Source organism: Pseudocercospora fijiensis (genome assembly GCF_000340215.1).
Source record: "Pseudocercospora fijiensis CIRAD86 unplaced genomic scaffold MYCFIscaffold_1, whole genome shotgun sequence".
Lineage (NCBI taxonomy): Eukaryota > Fungi > Ascomycota > Dothideomycetes > Mycosphaerellales > Mycosphaerellaceae > Pseudocercospora > Pseudocercospora fijiensis.
In genome coordinates this window covers 4,456,509-4,475,439 of record NW_006921532.1, presented here as the reverse complement: position 1 = coordinate 4,475,439, position 18,931 = coordinate 4,456,509, and the positions used below count along the sequence as shown (strand labels likewise).

The 18,931-nt window shown below is 50.0% G+C and overlaps 8 protein-coding genes across 8 annotated transcripts; 5 read left to right on the top strand and 3 right to left on the bottom strand.

Annotated features, from left to right (window-relative positions):
• Positions 1-642: 642 nt before the first annotated feature.
• On the top strand, positions 643-3,175 carry MYCFIDRAFT_48416 (uncharacterized protein). Its single transcript, XM_007921846.1, has 2 exons — positions 643-905; positions 965-3,175. Exons 1-2 carry the CDS (start codon positions 899-901, stop codon positions 3,055-3,057), a joined length of 2,100 nt encoding a protein of 699 aa, XP_007920037.1. The 5' UTR covers positions 643-898; the 3' UTR covers positions 3,058-3,175.
• MYCFIDRAFT_55221 (glycoside hydrolase family 89 protein) lies at positions 3,153-5,723 on the bottom strand (the record flags this gene model as incomplete). Its single annotated transcript, XM_007921942.1, has 3 exons — positions 5,058-5,723; positions 4,292-4,910; positions 3,153-4,234 (listed from the first exon to the last, which is right to left on the bottom strand). Exons 1-3 carry the CDS (start codon positions 5,673-5,675, stop codon positions 3,153-3,155), a joined length of 2,319 nt encoding a protein of 772 aa, XP_007920133.1. The 5' UTR covers positions 5,676-5,723.
• A 217-nt stretch (positions 5,724-5,940) lies between these two features.
• MYCFIDRAFT_209740 (uncharacterized protein) lies at positions 5,941-7,506 on the top strand. The gene is made up of 4 exons (XM_007923157.1): positions 5,941-6,070; positions 6,176-6,332; positions 6,391-7,064; positions 7,121-7,506. Exons 1-4 carry the CDS (start codon positions 5,979-5,981, stop codon positions 7,374-7,376), a joined length of 1,179 nt encoding a protein of 392 aa, XP_007921348.1. The 5' UTR covers positions 5,941-5,978; the 3' UTR covers positions 7,377-7,506.
• A 257-nt stretch (positions 7,507-7,763) lies between these two features.
• MYCFIDRAFT_169877 (uncharacterized protein) lies at positions 7,764-8,453 on the top strand (the record flags this gene model as incomplete). The annotated part of the gene is made up of 2 exons (XM_007923156.1): positions 7,764-8,254; positions 8,294-8,453. 2 exons carry the CDS (start codon positions 7,764-7,766, stop codon positions 8,451-8,453), a joined length of 651 nt encoding a protein of 216 aa, XP_007921347.1.
• A 168-nt stretch (positions 8,454-8,621) lies between these two features.
• On the bottom strand, positions 8,622-12,293 carry MYCFIDRAFT_27902 (uncharacterized protein; the record flags this gene model as incomplete). Its single annotated transcript, XM_007921650.1, has 1 exon — positions 8,622-12,293. One exon carries the CDS (start codon positions 12,291-12,293, stop codon positions 8,622-8,624), a length of 3,672 nt encoding a protein of 1,223 aa, XP_007919841.1.
• An 86-nt stretch (positions 12,294-12,379) lies between these two features.
• Positions 12,380-14,348, top strand: MYCFIDRAFT_169875 (uncharacterized protein; the record flags this gene model as incomplete). Its single annotated transcript, XM_007923155.1, has 14 exons — positions 12,380-12,435; positions 12,467-12,481; positions 12,513-12,532; positions 12,592-12,677; positions 12,715-12,857; positions 12,888-12,959; positions 12,990-13,182; positions 13,233-13,463; positions 13,495-13,555; positions 13,585-13,826; positions 13,854-13,917; positions 13,952-14,085; positions 14,115-14,308; positions 14,333-14,348. 14 exons carry the CDS (start codon positions 12,380-12,382, stop codon positions 14,346-14,348), a joined length of 1,527 nt encoding a protein of 508 aa, XP_007921346.1.
• Positions 14,349-14,416: 68 nt separating this feature from the next.
• MYCFIDRAFT_169874 (uncharacterized protein) lies at positions 14,417-16,110 on the bottom strand (the record flags this gene model as incomplete). Its single annotated transcript, XM_007923154.1, has 10 exons — positions 14,417-15,319; positions 15,345-15,384; positions 15,416-15,467; positions 15,527-15,548; positions 15,576-15,618; positions 15,647-15,669; positions 15,712-15,776; positions 15,808-15,887; positions 15,937-16,073; positions 16,099-16,110. 10 exons carry the CDS (start codon positions 16,108-16,110, stop codon positions 14,417-14,419), a joined length of 1,377 nt encoding a protein of 458 aa, XP_007921345.1.
• Positions 16,111-16,146: 36 nt separating this feature from the next.
• Positions 16,147-16,694, top strand: MYCFIDRAFT_169873 (uncharacterized protein; the record flags this gene model as incomplete). Its single annotated transcript, XM_007923153.1, has 5 exons — positions 16,147-16,174; positions 16,212-16,257; positions 16,315-16,408; positions 16,447-16,490; positions 16,523-16,694. The coding sequence occupies 5 exons, from the start codon at positions 16,147-16,149 to the stop codon at positions 16,692-16,694; spliced, it is 384 nt and encodes a 127-aa protein (XP_007921344.1).
• Positions 16,695-18,931: the final 2,237 nt, after the last annotated feature.

Sequence of the window (18,931 nt, the reverse complement as noted above, 5' to 3'; positions counted from 1 at the left end):
ATCTCCTTTATTTACTCTTTCTCTTTATATCTTCGAAGCAACTAAACGCGATACCGCCGTATTGTAATACCCCGAGAAAACTAGAGAAACGCGGAGTAAGAAAATATACCGAATTTCTCGAAAAATCAGATAATCTAGTTACGTTATTAAAGCGAAAACTCGATATAGTTGCCGACTGTTTTAATACGTCTAGACTCTAAGTAATAAGTTTCGAAAATTACTTAAAGTAAACGATATAGGGATATAACGATAGCGACGACTTAGAGTCTTTTAAACAATTATTTTAGAAAAAAGATACGATATACGCGCGAAGACGTACGCGCTAGAATAATTAAATTCTTCGAAGAAATTACTTCTAAGTAAATAAATAATTTAATAATATATAGATAGTATACTAGCGAGAATATACGCCGTTATAGATAGTAGGGGGCAAAAGACGCAGTATTATATAGATTTCAATCGAAGGTGCTGTTATTTGCTGAGTTTTCGGGAGTCACCGTTTTGCTATCCGCTACTTGCCGATTTGTGCATCCGCAGACCTGCGGCTGGATGTCATGGCATCATCATTGGCATGTGACGATGAGAGGGCACGGCTTTCACATGCGAGAAGACAACCACTCAGAGGCGTGCCATTTGACTTCGCTGGTCACGATGGTATGGCCCTCCTTTACCGTCGCTAGTAACCATCTTGCAAGTCTCTTTTCCCATGTTTCCTATGTGCACGACCACGGACAGTCCTGGACTGAGAACAGCGGCTTTCTTTATTCATCGACTCTGACAGCTATCTGGCGGCGGCTTTGACGAGACAATTCGAGAGCAGACGGAGGCTGAGAGACAAGGATTGGCAGCATCGTGTACTCATGCTCTGCTTGTGTTCGGTCTGAAGTAGGCTGAGGCCATGATTGGTGAGTCAAGCACATGATCACAGAGCATGTCGGCCATGCCGCGCTCACGCGACCCCCAGACCACATACTTGGACGACCCTCTACTCGATTTCGGAAGTACCAAGTCTTCGCCGTCGTCCTCTTCTGGTCTTTCTACCTCCGAAAAGCCCCCAAGAACGGGCCTCCCCCGATCAACAAAATCTCGAAATGGCTCTCGCGACGCTTCTCCCTTCACCAGGCAGTCGTCATTTTCTGTGTGTTGCTCTATGTCACGCGCAACTTTGCAAGAGTGGTGGGTCTTGAGTCTCCAGAGCCCTTGGCAAGTCTGTATGATCGCAGCTTCTTCCGCGCCACATGGATCACCACCGCGCTCGATGCCGGGTTCTGGACAGCAATGCATCTACGACCTGCATGGTTGAGGAGCACGTGCGAAATTGTGTTCACAGTCTACTACCTCGTATGTGCCGAGCAGGCAGATGAGATGGTGAGGAGAGTAAGAGGTGCTCTGAACGTTCAGCATTTGAGAGTCAGCTGGAACAAGCCAAACAGTCCCGTGCTCAGCTTCTTGACGAAGCTCATGAGACCAAAGTTCATGAAGTATGAGCCGCGCAAGATTCAGCTCCGCAGGCCGAAAGAGAGCGATTACCATGACCCGGTGGATGCATGGCTGTATTTCGATGGGGATGACTCGGAATTGAGACGGCAGGACAAGATCGTATTGGATATTCCTGGAGGTGGCTTCGTGGCTATGGATCCACGATGCCATGACGACAAGCTGCTTGCTTGGGCAGGTAAACTCGGGATACCTGTCCTGGCTCTGGATTACAAGAAGGCGCCCGAACACCCTTATCCATATGCTCTCAATGAGTGCCATGATGTGTACTACCAGCTTCTTGCGACGCGCGGGCGTTGTATTGGTCTCTCGGGAGAGATGATTCCACGAGTGATTGTCGCAGGCGACAGTGCTGGAGGGAATCTCGCAATTGCTATGACTTTGATGATACTGGACGCTCAATCTCCATACCAGAATTGGCGGCATGGCGACAAGCTGAATATGCTTCCGCCACCGGATGCAGTGGTAGGAATATATCCGGCTCTGGAGATGAACATTGGCAATTGGATATCTGATGAACAGCTATCTTTACTTAAGGCTCCAGAGCGGCGAAAGCAGAACAAAAGCATCCTCGACCGCAAGACAGAGGATTACCGAAAGCTGACACCCAATACGCCATACGCCTCGGACAACGAAAAAGATGACGATGCAAATGGAGAATTACCGAAACGGAAAATGCTAGCACGAAACGACTCCTTCCATCCACGACTGAAAACGCGATTGGCAATGAGCAGCATGATATCTTACTTCAACGACCGCATTATCTCGCCAGAGATGCTGCGATCCATGATTTTGCTATATATTGGCGAGCACAATCGACCGGATTTTTCAACCGAATTCCTCCTCTCGCCGGTCAGAGCGCCCGAGGAGCTGCTGACAAAGTTCCCAAGAATGTTTCTTCTGTGCGGTGAGCGCGATCCACTTGTGGACGATACTGCAATCTTTGCCGGACGAGTCCGCCAAGCCAAACTGTTCGAGTTCAGGCGGAGGCAAGAATTGGGACTGGAACCTGAAGATGCCCGCTTCGATGACCGTCAGCACGTAGAAGTCCATTTTGTTCCCGGAGTCAGCCATGGCTTTCTGCAATTCGTGTCGGTGTTCCCCAAGGCATGGCAATACATACATCTCTGCAGTCGATGGATGAGGAAAGTCTTCACGGAACTGGACGCTGAAGAGCCTCTTTCTTCGGCTGCCACGCCTGCCGCTGATGGTGATGCCGGGAAGGACTATTTTACGCACAGGCGCACCCATTCTCGTCGCGTATCAGCTTCGAACTCCGATGCCGACAAGCCACTTGAACTTCACGTGCCTGGCAGGCTACGCATGACCAAGATTGACAATGCCAACCCAAGGCGCCAGTCCGGCTCTGGGGCTGCTGCGAATTCCAGCGCAAGTGGTAGTCGAAGACGGGCAAGGGTGAGATCTGGTAGGATGAGTCCTGCTGATACTCGAACAATCGTCCACCGGCTTGCGAGTCATGAGGATTTGCTTGCAAGACGAATGAACAATATGACAGCAGGCTTGGTTGGTGACCCAAAACCTGAGCCAGATGACGATTAGTGCCGTATGGGAAACGATAAGACGTGTTCAGACAATCTAGATGTAGAGCCCCAATTCAGGAAGCAGAGCCAGCAATTGCAAATTAATTCACACATCTAAGGCTTGAACACATTGGGCCATGCTGTTACCACTCTTGCAATGGTATCCTTCAGATTGCCGCCATCAGATTGCGAGTATGTGCTCGCATGCGGTGCTGTCGAAGTCTCAAGCTGCCACGCAAGCTCAAAAGCCGTAAGACTAGCCTTCAACGCACCGTTCTCGCCGTTCATCGATGTAGTGCTATTTAGTGTAAAGTCGACGAAGCGCTGCCATCGTGGCACATAGTAGCTCCTGATCAGACCAGCCCATTGCTTCGATGCATAATCACTGATCTCGCCATTTGGACCCCATAAAGTTATCTGGTTACGAGCGGTGTATTCATAGAAGTCCGCGATTTTTGCAGTGGTGTTCTTGTCGTCTGCGTAATCTTCAGCAGGAGCCCAGAGCCGAGCGGATTCAATCCAGGACGACAGCTTGAAGTGAGCATTGCCGCTCGCTTCCAGGACGGAGTCGAGATCTTTGAGGAGCATAATCATTTCTTTTCCCTTCTCCTCGGCCTTGGTCGGAGAGTAAGTGCCTTGTACTGATTTGTTGGCAGAGTGCACAAAGTCGGTGTAGAGCGGATAAAATGCATTGGCAAGAACCTGTCTGGTTGTGTCGACTAGATCGAATTGATAGGCTTTTACGTCCCAGAGCTGGATGTCGTCATTTGAAGCATTGTAGAGGTCGTTCCAGGCGCTTACCAGCACATTCGGGTCGTACAGTATCAGAGTCGAGTGATGACCTCTTCTATTGAGAAGTCCAGTAGTATTTGGTTCTAGTTCAAATATGGATTTGGTGACGGCCTCAGCGGCCTCGATGTCAGTGCTGTTGTACACTGTCTGACGCATGACATCCCAGGCAGTGTAAAGTCCGCTGGGGAGCTTAGATCCAGCGTAGCGTGAGGTGACCCAATCGTGAAAGTAGCTGTCGCTATCGATTGGTTCTTTTGACCAGGCTTGGTCAAGGAGAATATCGTAGATGATCTCGTTGCCTTCTTGGCCTTCCATGGTCGAGCCCATACCGACCATTGTGCTAGTCTTGTTTGCTAACGCCTGCACTGGGTTGATGGTCACGTTTTCGACTTGACCGTGAAGTCCTATTGAGGAGTCAGACAACTGGGCACTATGCATTCCTCGTCGACACTCGATCTCACCTTGGTTGCCACCATAGTCGTGCAGTTGACACCATATCCAGGGCTTGCCAAAGTAGGAATTTGTTCTCTGCCACTGAGGCTGTGACTCGGAGAACAAGTCCAGAATCAACATGTCCTCGTTTGCAACGCCTCCCAGATATGCTTCGACTCGCTCATCAGTCCAAAAGTCAGCCGAGCTATAGAATAGCCATCCTTGAATGAACCATATCGCTTCCGGATCTGCAGCCTTGAGACTCTTGATGGTGTTTGAAGTGACATTTTTCAAATAGGCAAGCTCGCCTGAAAATGGGTCATTCTCGTTGTATTGATCCAATGTGTATATACTTGAAACATTCCCATATGCTTCGATCTGTTTGGAGATGAAGCTTTTCTGTAGCGTGGTAAACAGTGGATCAAATGGCTCCAGGAATGTAACATTAGTGTACTCTGCCTGGAAGCCGTTCCATCTGGATCCATTGACAAATGAAGCGTTCGGATACAGCCTGCTGATTTGTGTGGGCACGAAGCCCGTAAAGCATGGCAACACTGGTGTCATTCCGAGCTCTACCATGCGAGCGACAATCTTCTTGTTAAGTTCAAATTGATGGTCGATCCAGCTCTGTGGCAAGTCTCCTCCCCACTAAATGCAAGCGGACGGGAGAATTAGTGAATGTCAACGAAGCATAGCACGATTCTCCACAAGCAAAGCTGAGATCGAGTTCTTGAAATTGATCGCGTGGTCTCCAACCGAGGCCGAGCCATGCCTCTCAAGTTGAGATACACTTACAGAACCTTGGATGTTGCCGAATCTGTTCCAGGCTTGGAAAGCTGGGCCACTGAGGAACGTGCCGATTTCAGCATTGGTAAAGCCGGCGCCGAGGAATACGTCTTGAAGCAGCTTTTCGAACCCGACCCAGGCCAAAGGAAGATTGATGCCGCGGAGAGCCATCCAATCGAGCTGCTGTTCCCATTCCTCCCAGCTCCAGAAAGCGGCAGTGTAGCTGAATGTCACTGTGTTGAAGTGATAGCGGTAGGGCACGATCGAGGAGCCATGATAGGTGGACTTGAGTGGTGGCAATGCTTCTGGTGCGAGGTCAAAGTTGCTCCCGACGAACCAGTAGAGATCCACGTGCATGGCGTTGACCAAGTACCAGCGAAGTGCACTTGCAAGGGCGATTGGCGAATTGCCTGAAATGCAGATGGTGCCATTGTCTCCATTTGCTACTGTATATCGGTCGTTGGGAGGTGTCGAGGACGATGCGCTCGGGTAGGAAGGGTCGATGGAAAAAGAGAAGCCATCGACATGGCGAGGAAGGCGTCGCTTGACCAGTGCCTCGATGCCAGCAGTGGCATGGTTGCTGATGGCTGCTGCCGCTGTGATGAGAGTCACGAGAACAGCAAGCATCGTGATGCTGAAGTCTTCAATTGCAGAAGAGAAGCGACATCACATCACCATACACACGCCCAGGCAAAGTGAAACCCCTCACCAACAGGCCGCTGCGAAGGCGAAGGCGAAGGCAGAGGCAACGGCGGTGGCACGGTGGGAAACTTTGCGAGCCTGAGATTCAAGGCAGACACGCCTTGCCCGCTTCAGCTCTAGCGCGCCTTGGCTTGGCAAATCGCACTGGATGGCCCAAATCTGAAAGCGAACGTTTGATTCTGAACTTCAGGTCCAGCAGCGACATCCACCTGCCCGCAACCCAACGACATGTCGCACCGAAAGTTCGAGGCGCCTCGCCATGGCTCGCTGGCATTCTTGCCACGCAAGCGCGCATCGAGACACCGCGGAAAGGTCAAGAGGTGCGTATCCAGTGCAGCATTGGAAAGGCATGCTGAGGGCGGAATGGGAGGGTGACGGGATGGAAGCAAGAGAGAAGATTGACTGACGCATGTTCACCATCGCAGCTTTCCCAAGGACGACCCCAAGAAGCCCGTCCACCTCACTGCCGCCATGGGCTACAAGGCCGGCATGTCGACCATCGTGCGCGACTTGGACCGTCCAGGTGCCAAGCTGCACAAGAAGGAGATCGTCGAGGCCGTCACGGTCATCGAAACTCCTCCGGTACGAGTTTGGCGCCAATACCAGCTTTTATGGCATGCGCTGATCCGTACACTCACAGATGATGGTCATTGGTTTGGTTGGATACATCGAGACTCCCCGCGGCCTGCGCTCCTTGACCACCGTCTGGGCTGAGCATCTCTCCGACGAGGTCAAGCGCCGATTCTACAAGAACTGGTACAAGAGCAAGAAGAAGGCTTTCACCAAGTACGCCAAGAAGCACTCTGAGGAGAGCGGCAAGAACATCACCCGCGACCTCGAGCGCATCAAGAAGTACTGTACCGTCGTCCGTGTCCTCGCCCACACCCAAATCTCCAAGACCCCTCTCAAGCAGAAGAAGGCACACCTCATGGAAATCCAGGTCAACGGTGGCTCCATCGCCGACAAAGTCGAATTCGGTCACGGCCTCTTCGAGAAGCCAGTCGAGATCGACTCCATCTTCGAGCAGGACGAGATGATTGACTGCATCGCCGTCACCAAGGGTCACGGTTTCCAGGGTGTCACTTCCCGATGGGGCACCAAGAAGCTTCCTCGCAAGACACACAAGGGTCTTCGCAAGGTCGCTTGTATCGGTGCATGGCATCCATCCCACGTGCAGTGGACCGTTGCCCGTGCCGGTCAAATGGGTTACCACCACCGTACCTCTGTCAACCACAAGGTCTACCGCATTGGCAAGGGCAGCGACGATGGTAACGCCACCACCGATTTCGACCACAGCAAGAAGCAGATCACACCGTATGTTGGAACCGCAACCTTTCTGTTCATGGCTTTGTACTGACCTTTTTCTGCAGTATGGGTGGCTTCGTCCGCTACGGTGAGGTTAAGAACGACTTCGTCATGCTCAAGGGTTCTGTGCCTGGTGTAAAGAAGCGTGTCATGACCCTGCGCAAGTCTATGTTCGTGCACACCTCCCGCCGCGCGCTCGAGAAGGTCGAGCTCAAATGGATCGACACCTCCAGCAAGTTCGGTCACGGTGCATACCAGACACCTGCCGAGAAGAAGCAATTTGTCGGTACTCTCAAGAAGGACCTTGTTCAGTCATCGTAAGCGTTTAGCATCCAGGGAAAAGGTGGTCACGGCGTTACGAAGGTCCTTGAAAAGAGCGAAAAGGCTCACAAGGCATTCACGGCATGCACGGTAGTTCGTTCCAATGATATCCAAGAACATTCTGCCTGTGCCTTCAATTTTCCATCCTTTGACATAGTTTCAGATCGGCTGTTGTGCGGTGCATTGCACGTTAGTTCATCGCGATTGCCTTGACAAAGCATCACAACACCATCCGACAAACTTGTGCGCATCCTCACCGAAACACTCCACTTTCAGAAGCAACTTGTTCCGCGCCTGCACTTGACGCGCTCCTCACACTAACTTTTCACTAGAGGCCATAAAATTTCGCACTTAAGAAAGACTAGATCGAATGACCATCACTCCACAATGCCTAAAATCAATGAGCGCTGTATTCAGAATCTCTTATCCAACCTCTCGATGTGGGAAGATGAAAACCATGAGATCGAGCACGCCGTCATTGCCGACTCGGGAACATCGCAGATACTCCTGATCTGTGCTTGCGATGGACGGGAAGACTTCGAGAGCGTAAAAGCCAGCAAAACAATCGATGCGAATGGCGTCACCTACGACATCATCGGCACCATCACCCGCGAAGGTGGCCAGGAGAATGGCGAGGACTCAGTCGGCATCGAATTTGAAAAGGAATCGGTGCTGAGAGTTTTCTTCGATGCGTCTTATCGACTCAAGAATCAGCCGAAGTACTACTCCAAACGCATCATGCGCTATTTGGAGGAAATGGAGGGCGAAAGGGGGGAACAGGAAGTGCTGAAAAAGGAGAAGAAGCGGGCGAAGAGGGAGAGGCAGAAGGCTAAGAAGGTGAGTCGCTGCTGTTCAGGGATGGTAGAATTCCAGTCATAGTGTATACTGACGATTTATAGGCGACTACGGAGCTGAAGTCTGCACCAGCTGAAGACGTCGGAAACGGGCGCGAGAGCGGTAAATGAGTATGGAGCTGCCTTGATCTCGCAGAGCAGGTCTCCCTGTGATCCTGAGAGAACATGGATGAATCCACAATCTTCGAGTCATCGGCAGCGCTTCAGCCGAAATACTCACTGAACTTCATCATCGTTCTCTGGGAAGACCGTCCGTCACCTCTGGCCTCGTGATCTTGCGCCTGCGGTTATGCTCGAGACCTGGTTGCTAACAAGGACGATGCGGCTTCGTCGCAGAGGATCGAACTGAGGATAGTTTGCTTCTATTCCTCCGTACAGGGTGGTGTACAGTTCAAGACTTCGTTGCATCTCCGGCAAACTCAATGCCAGTGACTTGCAAATGCTCTGCAATTCTTTCCGAGGTTTTTGATATCGAGCCACTGTACCGCTGAATCTGCACTTGCGGGTGGGAGTGATTTTCGCCAGATTCTTCGTGCATGGTTCGCTCGCTTTCCTTCGCACCGGCAACAGCATTCAGGGCGGCGCTTCGCTTTCTCTTCCGCGAAGGAGACACAGTGCCTTCGCGCCATCCCGTTCGACACCACAATTGCTCTGGTTTATCAAGAGGAGCCATTCTCGCGAATCCGGGGCTTGCTTCAGCATCATCCAAAGGCAGAGGTCGAGCACTTTGGATGATTGCTTTCATGCCCAAATCGTCCTCCAAAGCCTTTGCCTCCTTGTGCTCCGCTTCTGACATCTCCCAGCTACGATCCAGCATCTTCTCCTCGATACTGCCCCGTAGTACAAGCGTCTCAACTGTGACCTTGCGGAGCTGCCCAATCCTGTGAGCTCGCTTGATCGCCTGCGACTCAAGGTGAGGTCGGCAGATCGGATTGACAAAGTAAATTCGAGATGCGGCACAGATGTTCAGTCCGAAGGCGGCTTGACCAACATCCATAAGCATCACTCTCAACTCTTCCTTCTCTTGAAAATTCTCCACATACTGGGCTTTCTTTTCGCCAGACAGTGATCTCGCATAGATCTCATGCTTGATATTGAACAATTCAAGGCACTGCGCGATGTACCAGGCCGCGTTGTCTCCCGTGTAGAAAACCAATATTTTCTCCTTGGAGTAGTGCTCTAGTATCTGCGACAATAGATAGGACAGCTTCGAAGATGTCGTTCCCACGATCCTCGTCCAGCTGTACGGCGAATCGTCAGAAAGCCTTGCCGCATCGTCTGTCATCACGGCTCCATGTCCAACCTCTTTCGATGGTGTCGCTGTTTCTTTCGACCTTGACACTTTGCGACGTTTAGCGGTCGGAGAATGGCGAGAAGTGGTTGGTTTTCCAGGGCTAGTGATTGATGATCTTCGCTTGCGCGGCTCGCCGCGGAGGCTCGAGGCGATAATGCCAGACTTTGTCAAAATTGCGTTCACGGTCTTGCCCTTTGCCTTTGGAGAATCTTCATCGCCTTCCTTAGCCTTGGTATCGGAATCTCTTATTGGAGCAAGCGATCGGATGCCCACCCCAGACATTTCCTCGCCCGGATCGTCTAAATGCAATCGTAGGTTGACATACTTCTGAGCTTCCAGAAGCTGTGATATACCGGTCAATAGAGGGTCCGTGCTTTCGTCGAAAGCCCAGTGTTCGGCGTTGTCTTCAGGCCAGTCATCGATGAAAATACCTAACTCGTGCGACCGACTCATTGCCTGCCAACCCTTGGATGCAAGCACGGCTTTTGTTGAATCTAATGCGGCGAGCAAGAGCTGTCGATCTTCCGGTCCACAGCCAGTATCTTCTTTGGCAAGATAACCCGTACTGTTCTTGATGCTCGCATCTAGATCCGCTTCAGAGAATCCAGACCAGAAGAATGCAGATTGTCTTAGGTTGGACACTAGTCGGTAGCGGTCTTTCGCACTCTTCTTGTGGAAGAGGTAATCTGCGTCGGTTCGCTCGGACGTGACAGCATTTGCGGTAAGGACCAGCGTAAAAAGGTTCGCAGTGAGCTTGTCATAAAAGGAAGGCTCTAGCAATTTCACCTGATGCGTGAACGGGGGGATTTCGATGTCCACATCTTCCGGGCGAGTCTTGATAACTATGTTGTCCAACACCCGTCGAAAAGATACACTGAAGCCAGAGTATGTTTTGTTGCAGAACTCTGTATGCCGGTAAATGTATTGCTTCGCGTCATTCGCTCGCCATGGTGTGCTCTGTAGAAAGTTGCTAGCTAATGCATTGACGGTGTCGATAGCACCCTCGACATCGTGTCTGCTGTCGAAGGTCTTCCGGCGTTCCAGTAGCTCTTCTCTGCTGTCAGCTCTCTCTAGTCCTATGTCCACACCAAGTAGATCCTTTGCCGGAGTACCACTGACGACCCATCGATTGTCAGCCTTGATCAGGTTCTTAGCGACTCGAATCGTAGAACTGGTGTTCTTGTTCGAGAAGAAATGTCCTTCGTCCACGATCAAACGTTTGAAATGAAGCTTCTTAAGAGGACTTCTGTACAAATCTGCTTCTTTCAAGCAGGTGCACATGCGATCTCTTGTTGCCCCTCTATACGGACACGTACAGACGAGTGGTACTGTAGACATCCGTCGTCCCGTACTATCTTGTCCGTCTTGATCTTCCAAATCAAATCTATTACGAGTGAAAAGTACCACGTCGTAAGTCCTCAGCTCTTCTGGTGGTGGAAGAAGCACTTTCCGATCATCTACGACAAGCACCTTCAAGGCACCGATCTCCACATGCTTGTCGATTTCTCGCCGCCACTGCTTAATCAAATTTCCCGGCACAACAATTATGGTCGTCGGTGCCATGGTGATGTCCTGCGGCGCAGGGAGGACCGTATATCGATTCCAACGATGCCGTACTCCAGGAATCTGGTATCTAGGGAGATATTCCTCCAGCATCTGTTCACATCTTTCAGGAAGCCTCTGACCGTAAGCGCGCATCCGCGCAGCTTCGACCTTCCAGGAATACGAACTTCGATTGATCGCAGAAATCGCCATTTGAGATAAGCTACCAGTCTTGGATCGGACTGGCACCGTCGAATACTGCTTTGGAAAGCTGGGAAGGTGATTCTTGGTGGCGAGAATCAGTGTCAAGCAAATGACAGTCTTACCCAAACCCATACTCTCAGCGAGGACACCGCCGCGCGGTGTCTCCCAGAACTTAGGCTCCCGAAAGAATTGAAGGCCTCTTGGACCGTAGTAAAAGGTGGACCCATCTGGCGCGACGCGTTCTTCCAGACGCGGGTCAAGATTACGCTGCTGCGTGGACTCTCGATGCAGCATTGCTCCTGCGGATCGCCGCTGATACGGATATAATGACGTTGTAAGACCTTGGATGCTATACCGTCGTCCGAGGACATCTTCAAGAGCTTGACGTGCGAATCCCTTTTGGACATTTTCAGGCGAAGGCGCAGGAGATGGTATTTGATTGAAAAGGTAGAAAAGGCTAGGATTACCCTTTTCCTGAGTTGCCCAACAGTCAAATGCACAAGCTTCTTCCGGTATGTAGTGACCATTCCATGCTCGAGTTTCAGTGTTGATCTCCAATAGAATGTTTCCCAGGGCTGCAAGAAGATGTCGGTTGTTCCTATCGATCTCATGTATCTCAACGTCTTCGGATAGCAGGTAAATCCGGAATACGGACCATTGTGGCCGGTAGGAACATTGAGAGTATTGCATGCGGATCCAACAAGACTGAAGCAGCTTGGCCAGATTTGATGAGGTGGGGGTCTCCTGGCCCAGGATTGCTGTAGACGTTATTTCATGCCACGCGCCGATATTACTGTCTTCCTCGTCAGGAGTAAGTAGGCCTTCAAAGCAAAGACATCCTAGGGGCAGAAAGTTGTCGAGATCAGCTACGAGCCTGACCGCGTCTTCAGACAGATGGGTAGTCCACTGGTATCTCGGGGAGTAGCGACTTGAGCCTGGTGTGGTTGGAGGAGACCGATGCGTATTCTCACGCTGCAATGTTGCAGTCGAAGTGGGACTGGATGTGCCGCTAGAGATGTCCATGGTCGACTCGATGTGCTGTTGTCCCGGGTCACATTCTGTACGGTGATGCCTGGTTCATGTTGAAGGCCGGCTAGTTGCACACGGCGATGTATTCCTGCTGGCTGAACACGAAGTCTGTGATGATCTCAGTCCCCAGCTCTTTGTGACAATCGTGGAAAGCGGCAGCTTGTGAGTGAAGATGCCCTCAGGTCACAGGTGAGTTTCCACTGCAGGCTGCAGCGTGAGAACGGCAACCACGGGTGATCGAAAGGGTGCCTGCCTAAGGTTTGGCAAGAAGCTAATGTGGTTTAGCGTTGAGCGCCGGTCCGTGCACATACATCATGTCCCGGTCTTGCCTTGCGTCTCATCTTCTTGATCTCATCAACATTCGACAGACATGCCAGAGTCAGATCGTACTCTGTGAATGTTGTCTCGCATTGAGCTTCAGCGAGCGCTTGAATATTGCGGTGTTGACGAGGCCGCTGTGGAGCCGCAGTCCAAGGTTCATTTCCAGAAGTGCAGCGCCAGTGCATCAAAACCATACCTACAATTCGAGGCAAAGACCGGCATAGACTGCAGCTTGATGTCCCGTAATCTTCCTCAATGCATCTGAAGCCGCATATGCCGGCATTGCAAGTCCTCGATTTGGTGTGATCGATTCTTTGGAAGGCCGGACTTGACCATCTGGTAATTTTGGCCATTCATGGATTTGACAAGGGAGGACGAGGTCAAGCTGTACCTCGAAGCAAAGGGGTATGCTTCGTGCTTTATGGTGGAGAGACTCACTGAAGGATTCTCTGGCTTTGTGTTCAGGGCTCATCAACAAGCGGAGCCTCAGACAATGATCATTAAGCATGTTGAGGGATGGGCAGCTAGAGCAAAACAGTATAAGCTTGATCAGAGCAGGATGGTGAATTCATATCTGCTACGACTCCGAGAAGGCTGCTGACAGCACAACAGCTGTTCGAAGAGAAAGCCTTGCGAGTGCTCTCCGCATTAGAATTCCCGGGAATCCGAGTCCCGCGGATCTATTATTTTGACGCGACCAATTTCGTTCTCATCTTAGAAGATGCAGGTCACGTCCCTTCGTTAAAGTCATGGATACAAGCCGACTCCGACGTCGATGAAGTTCGCAAGATCGGTTCCCTTCTAGGCCGGTACTTAGCGGAGATCCATAGTATAAGCACCGAGGTCAAATCGCAATTCGACAACAATTCGACAGCCAGAAGCCTTTCCTCCGCCGTCTATTTCTCTAGACTTCCTACTGAAGCACGAAAACATGGGTTTGAGGCTGAATGCTTTGTCGCGGCAGCCGAGCGAGGAGCACGAGACGTTCTCGAAGCGGATGATGTCTTCACGATCGGTGACTTCTGGACTGGCAACATCCTGGTATGCAAAGCAGGACATGAAGAGCTAGATATATGTGTAGTGGACTTTGAATTGGCTAAAGCGGGCACTGCAGCGTTCGATATTGGTCAAATGGTAAGTCGTCCGAGGAGGACACATTTGGTTGAAACTTTGACATACTTAAAATGGTATACAGGCAGCAGAAATGTACTGTCTTGCGGCATTCCGCAGTAGAGCCAGTGGTATGGCGCTGTTGAGCAGTTTCTTGTCGAGCTACCAGGCAGCATCTACTCAACCAGTGAAGATCCCCGACGTTGCCGTACGAATCGGAGCTCATCTCTTCACGATCATGCCGAATGCCTGGTTAAAAGAAGCCACGAACGACCAAATTAGGGAGCAACTTCAGGTCGGAGCAGAACTAATTAGCGCAGGCGTGGACCACGACCTTGAGAAGCTGAGTAAGATGGTCATACTTGAAGGACTCTTTGCTTAAAGTCCTACTTGAGAACGGTTCATTATCATAAAATAAACTTCAAGAAAACAGATGCAGTTCTGAACCCCCCAGATCTCAAGACACCAACGCCCGCGATGCCAATCCAATCCAATACCAAACACCAATACCAAACACCAATACCAAACACCAATACCAAACACCTATACCAACAAAACAAACATGCTGCTCTTTCAACGTAAGTAGCCAATAATCAGATGAGATACCGCTCGTCCTGATGATCCAAGAAGGAAAGCGACAATTTCAATTTGCCTTCCCTCCACAACTCGTCCCGTTACCCGCTGCCTCAAATGCGTTCTTTGTGCTCAGATATCTGCCGTTTATGCTCTTGGACTTTGGACTGCCTTTTAGCCTTCGTCATCGAAGCGTCTGGATTTCCAGGATCAAGTCGAATGTCCGAATGATCGAAATAGCAGGCCGGGTCGTAGAGGGTGTCATAAGTGCCATCGACATTGTTGGACTCTTCCAAGCGGCGAGTGATAGTGCTGTCAGTGGATGCACTGAGGTGTCTTGAGTTGTGTCGTGAGTGGCGGTCGCCGGCCGTGGAGATGGAAGGCTTTCTTGGAAGGATCATTCGATAAGCAAGGCCAAAGAAGTCGGAATTTGGCCGCATGAGCCGGTTCATGGTGGACTTTCCAGCTCTTGGCCTGTCGCCGTCCACTCTGCTTGCGGATCTGCTGTAGACCGAAGGACTGTAGATAGCAGGCCGAGCGCGATGGAGCTGCGCGGCTTCATCTGAAGCGGATGCGGTGCCGAAACGTTTCGGTACGCGCGATGGGAAGGTTTGGCGCTGGCTGTTTTCCCCATCTCTGTCGCCTTCCTCGGGCAAAGGTGTAGCAGTGGCATCAACAATTGAGGCTGATGTCATAGGGTGAGCGTCAGGACTGTACGGTCCGTCCATGATCTGACTGAGCTGCTTCCTCAATGTCCTTGAGCTTTTTCTTCCCATCTTGAGCTTGATCTTGTCTGCGATCTTTGGACTTTTGAGAATTCCGAAATCAACGGGCGAGAGATGAAAACGCCGGCCGTGAGGGTGATCTTCTGGCAGTATACATTGTGCGAACATGCTGTCCAGAGCGCCGTCCATTTCGATCCGCGGTCGACTTGGAGGGACTGGAGATGTAATGTCTCGATGCTGCCGAGAAGGACAGCAAATGTAGTGCATCGCGTTAGTGGCGTGTCTGTGACTCTTGTTTGTGCAAAGAAAAATACACTGATGTTGGCAGGGAATTTAGCAAGCTCGCCAGGACTCTCCTATGTCGCAGCGACGCAACGCAACTCACACTGATCATAGGTCATGGCAGGCAACAGTCTACATGTAGACATGGTCGCCATTGCTCAGTGACCATTCCATTGAGCAACGAAGGAGGAGGAGCAAGGGCTAAAGGGCAGTCACATGGCTTCGTGAACAGTGGTTGCTATTCGCCATTGCCGATACTCAGCACTCCAGGTGCAGCGGAGGGGTTTCTCTTCTCGGTGTTGTCATTACTCCAATGCATGGTGTCTGATCATGAACAAGGCTCGGTGAAAAGCGAAATGCTGCATCAACAACCTTACCAACCCGAACATGCTTAATGCCACTCCAAGCGTGCCTGCATGGCTTCTCTTGTACAAGGTACGATAACGCGTCTTGGTGGCAGTTCCGACTGGTGGAGATGTCTGTGTCGCGGAGAAAACACGAAGGCGGTGTTGCCTCTGCGTCGAACTGTTCACAAGATGCGGTCGGTGTGTCGGGGATGGAGGGCGCGGGCGCGACACTGCACATCTTGCCTCGTGCGACAATCCTTTTACGCCGGCAGATGACACTGCGTCCGTTTCAAGCGTTCGCAGATTGGCAAGCGTGACACGGCAGCGACGATGTATAATACAAAGTCAAGTGATGCTGGTTCGGCATTGGCTTGGGTTTTGACATGAATCAGTGGGTGATCTCGCGTTACAGAAGGCTTGTTGTGGTTGTGATTTCCCTACTATTCTAATCATCCATCCTTTTCGGGGCGGCGCAGGGTGTCAAGGTGTATGGTTGATGTGTCTCTCATAATGCGAGGTGAGTACAACCTTCGAATACACACATGCCGACGCAGGGAGAATAATCATGCGGGCCTCGAGGCTCGAGAGCACAAAGCTACTGTAGCGTAGGGGTGTGGAATCTTGAATCCTGAATACACGTATCTCCGTAATGCTGAGGCTTGCGCAGGTAACGCGGCAAGACGTGATTGTACTTGGTGAAGTTGGTGTGCAGCTCTTTAGCCAGGCATTAGTTCTATTGCGTTGTGTGGAGGTGGAGGCATTGCGTGTTTTCGTGTGGCATTGCACAAGGGGACCATCACCAGACTGGTTCATCATGTTGTGTCCAAGTCAGAGTGAGTTGCTAGACATGCCATCATGCCTTCAGATCGGCAATGACAACTGCATCGGCATCAGCACCCGCACCAGCACCCGCACCAGCACCAGCACCAGCACCCAGCACCCAGCACCCAGCACCCAGCACCCAACACCGCGGGACCGTGGGGATCGTCGGGAAGTGTACGCTCTCTCAGAACTCTGACCTCCTCCTCCTCCCTTGAACAACGCAAAATAATAAGCTATGCTTGTATGTCCCAGAAATTTAGTGTACCATTCTTCTGGGTAGGCGCTACCAAACTTTGCAGGCACCGCCCTAATATTGGAAGATAACCAGTTTCGGTTAAGCAAGGCATGCGCTATAGTAACGATATAGGTTAAGAAGGAGAGCGTTCTTAGCTTAGCGGCCTACCTAATTAGGTCGATAGATTAATAGGGGTTAGCACTAATATTAATTGCTAGCTATCGGCCTATATTGCTATCGCTATCTCTTGCTACTATCTCTATATTAATTAGAAGTCCTTCTCTTATACTATATCTTATATATAGCGTCGTCGTTATCTATCTAGTTAAACTAAGAGGCTACTATAGACTCTAAGCTAAGGTCTATAACCCTAGAAGGTCGCTAAGGCGTTATAAGGTCTATAAATAGCCTTATAGCTATAGGCTCGGTTAAGTCTACCTCTTTAATCGAGTTAAGGTCGATAGGCTACGCCGACTAAGTATTTAGGCTAGTAACGCGCCTTTAAGGCTATTAAGGCCTTTAAGGCCTTTAAGGCCTTTAAGGTAATAGTAATAGTAATAGACGTAAGGGCAATAGCGGAAGCTAAGGAAAGTAAGGGCGCGTAGATAAAGATAGCGGAGCCTAATTAATACGTCGTAGTTGCTATCGCGGCGTACGCGCTATAGCTAGCGCTATATTAGTAGATTAGAAGGTAGATTAGAAGGTTGTCGACCGAGTTAGAGTCGTTAGTTATAGTAGAGGCTATAAGGTCTACGGCCGTAGCCGCTTACCTATAAACGTAACTTTAGGAGCTCTAGTCTCGAGGAAGTTAGTAAGTAAGTAGTTAGTAAGGCTATATAGTGTGTCTTTAACCTTGCGTAGGAAGCCGCGCATATATTTATCGCGCACTATTAGGTCGACTGTCTTATCGTTATAGATACAATAGAAGTGCTAAGATAGGCCTTCTATAGCCTCGTTATAGTAAGCCCTTAAATTACGAAGATACAGGTCTCCTATAGTCTACGGCTTCCGCGTGTCTTTATAGCCTTCTAGCTATAATTAATAACTATCTCTCTCCTTCTAATATAGAGCTATACGCTAAGAATTGAAGCTAGTATATAGTTAAACATACATCTGCTATTATTGAAGTATAAAGGTGTAAGATAGGTATGTTAGCAGGTAGATAGGGTGGTGGTAGGTATAGGTAGTATTCGATAAGGATCTAGGAGGAGAGGGAGGAAGGCAGGAGAGTTGGCCTAACGCCAAGCGCCAAGCCCTGCCTAAGGCACTAAGACCCTAGCTTCACTCGGCCTAATTACATGCTAATCACGTGTAGCCTCTTTGGCTCTAATATACGCTTCCCTTCCAAAGGCCGCGCCCTCGTAGCCTATCTATGTCCTACGACCTCTATTGCCGCTAACTTAGCTAGTCTAATAAGCTGCTTAGCCCGCGCTAAATTAAACACTTAACCACCTAATTATGTAACTATATTAAACCTTACCTCCAACAACACAATATACAACTCTAACTGCGCTACCTCTACATATAATGAACTATGAAGTGATATATATCTACAAGAATTAAAGGCCTTCGACTAATTACAATACGAGCGCGTCTTCCCTACTATAATAGGTGGACGTACGAGGTATTGCAGCACTGCCTCCGTTCTAAGTAATATCGTATCGAGTTCTTTGCGTCTACTCTTAAAAGACCTAGCAATGTCCGCTTCCGAGGGTTTGTCCGTTTCCGAGGGTTATTATTCTTATTGTTCGTGGTTTCGCTAGCCCTAATTAGCTAGGTTTAGTAGCCTTTAAGTGTCAATCTTATCTTATCTTTTTAAAAAACTCAGTTCTTCTAGTTTCTATAGGTAAAGGCTATTATAAGTGCAGTAGTAGAGGTTCGCCTCGCTTAAAGGGTTAGATAGATCGAGGAGTAACCTATTGTCTGCAAGATCGACCCTGGCTAGCTTAGCTCTATAGTTTTGCCCTTAGTTAGTCTATTAGTCGCTTAGTCTTTTAGGCGGCTCAAAGTTTTAATTAAAGCTTTAAGCCTATTGATTAAAGTTTTGATTAAAGGTGCCTTAAAGTTTTAACGCAGGTGAGGTTGATAATAGTAGCGACTAGGTAATATTAATAATAGCGACGCTAGTCGTCTTAGCGCCAACTTCACCTCGCTTCTAATCTTCTTCTTTAACTAACAGTATACTCCGCAATACCGTCACTAATATAGCCGCGCCGG

Coding starts and splice junctions, on each gene's coding strand:
- MYCFIDRAFT_209740 (XM_007923157.1), top strand. CDS start 5,979: ATGTCGCACCGAAAGTTCGAGGCGCCTCGCCATGGCTCGCTGGCATTC. Junction 6,333..6,390: donor CGGTCATCGAAACTCCTCCG/GTACGAGTTTGG, acceptor GTACACTCACAG/ATGATGGTCATTGGTTTGGT. Junction 7,065..7,120: donor AGCAAGAAGCAGATCACACC/GTATGTTGGAAC, acceptor CTTTTTCTGCAG/TATGGGTGGCTTCGTCCGCT.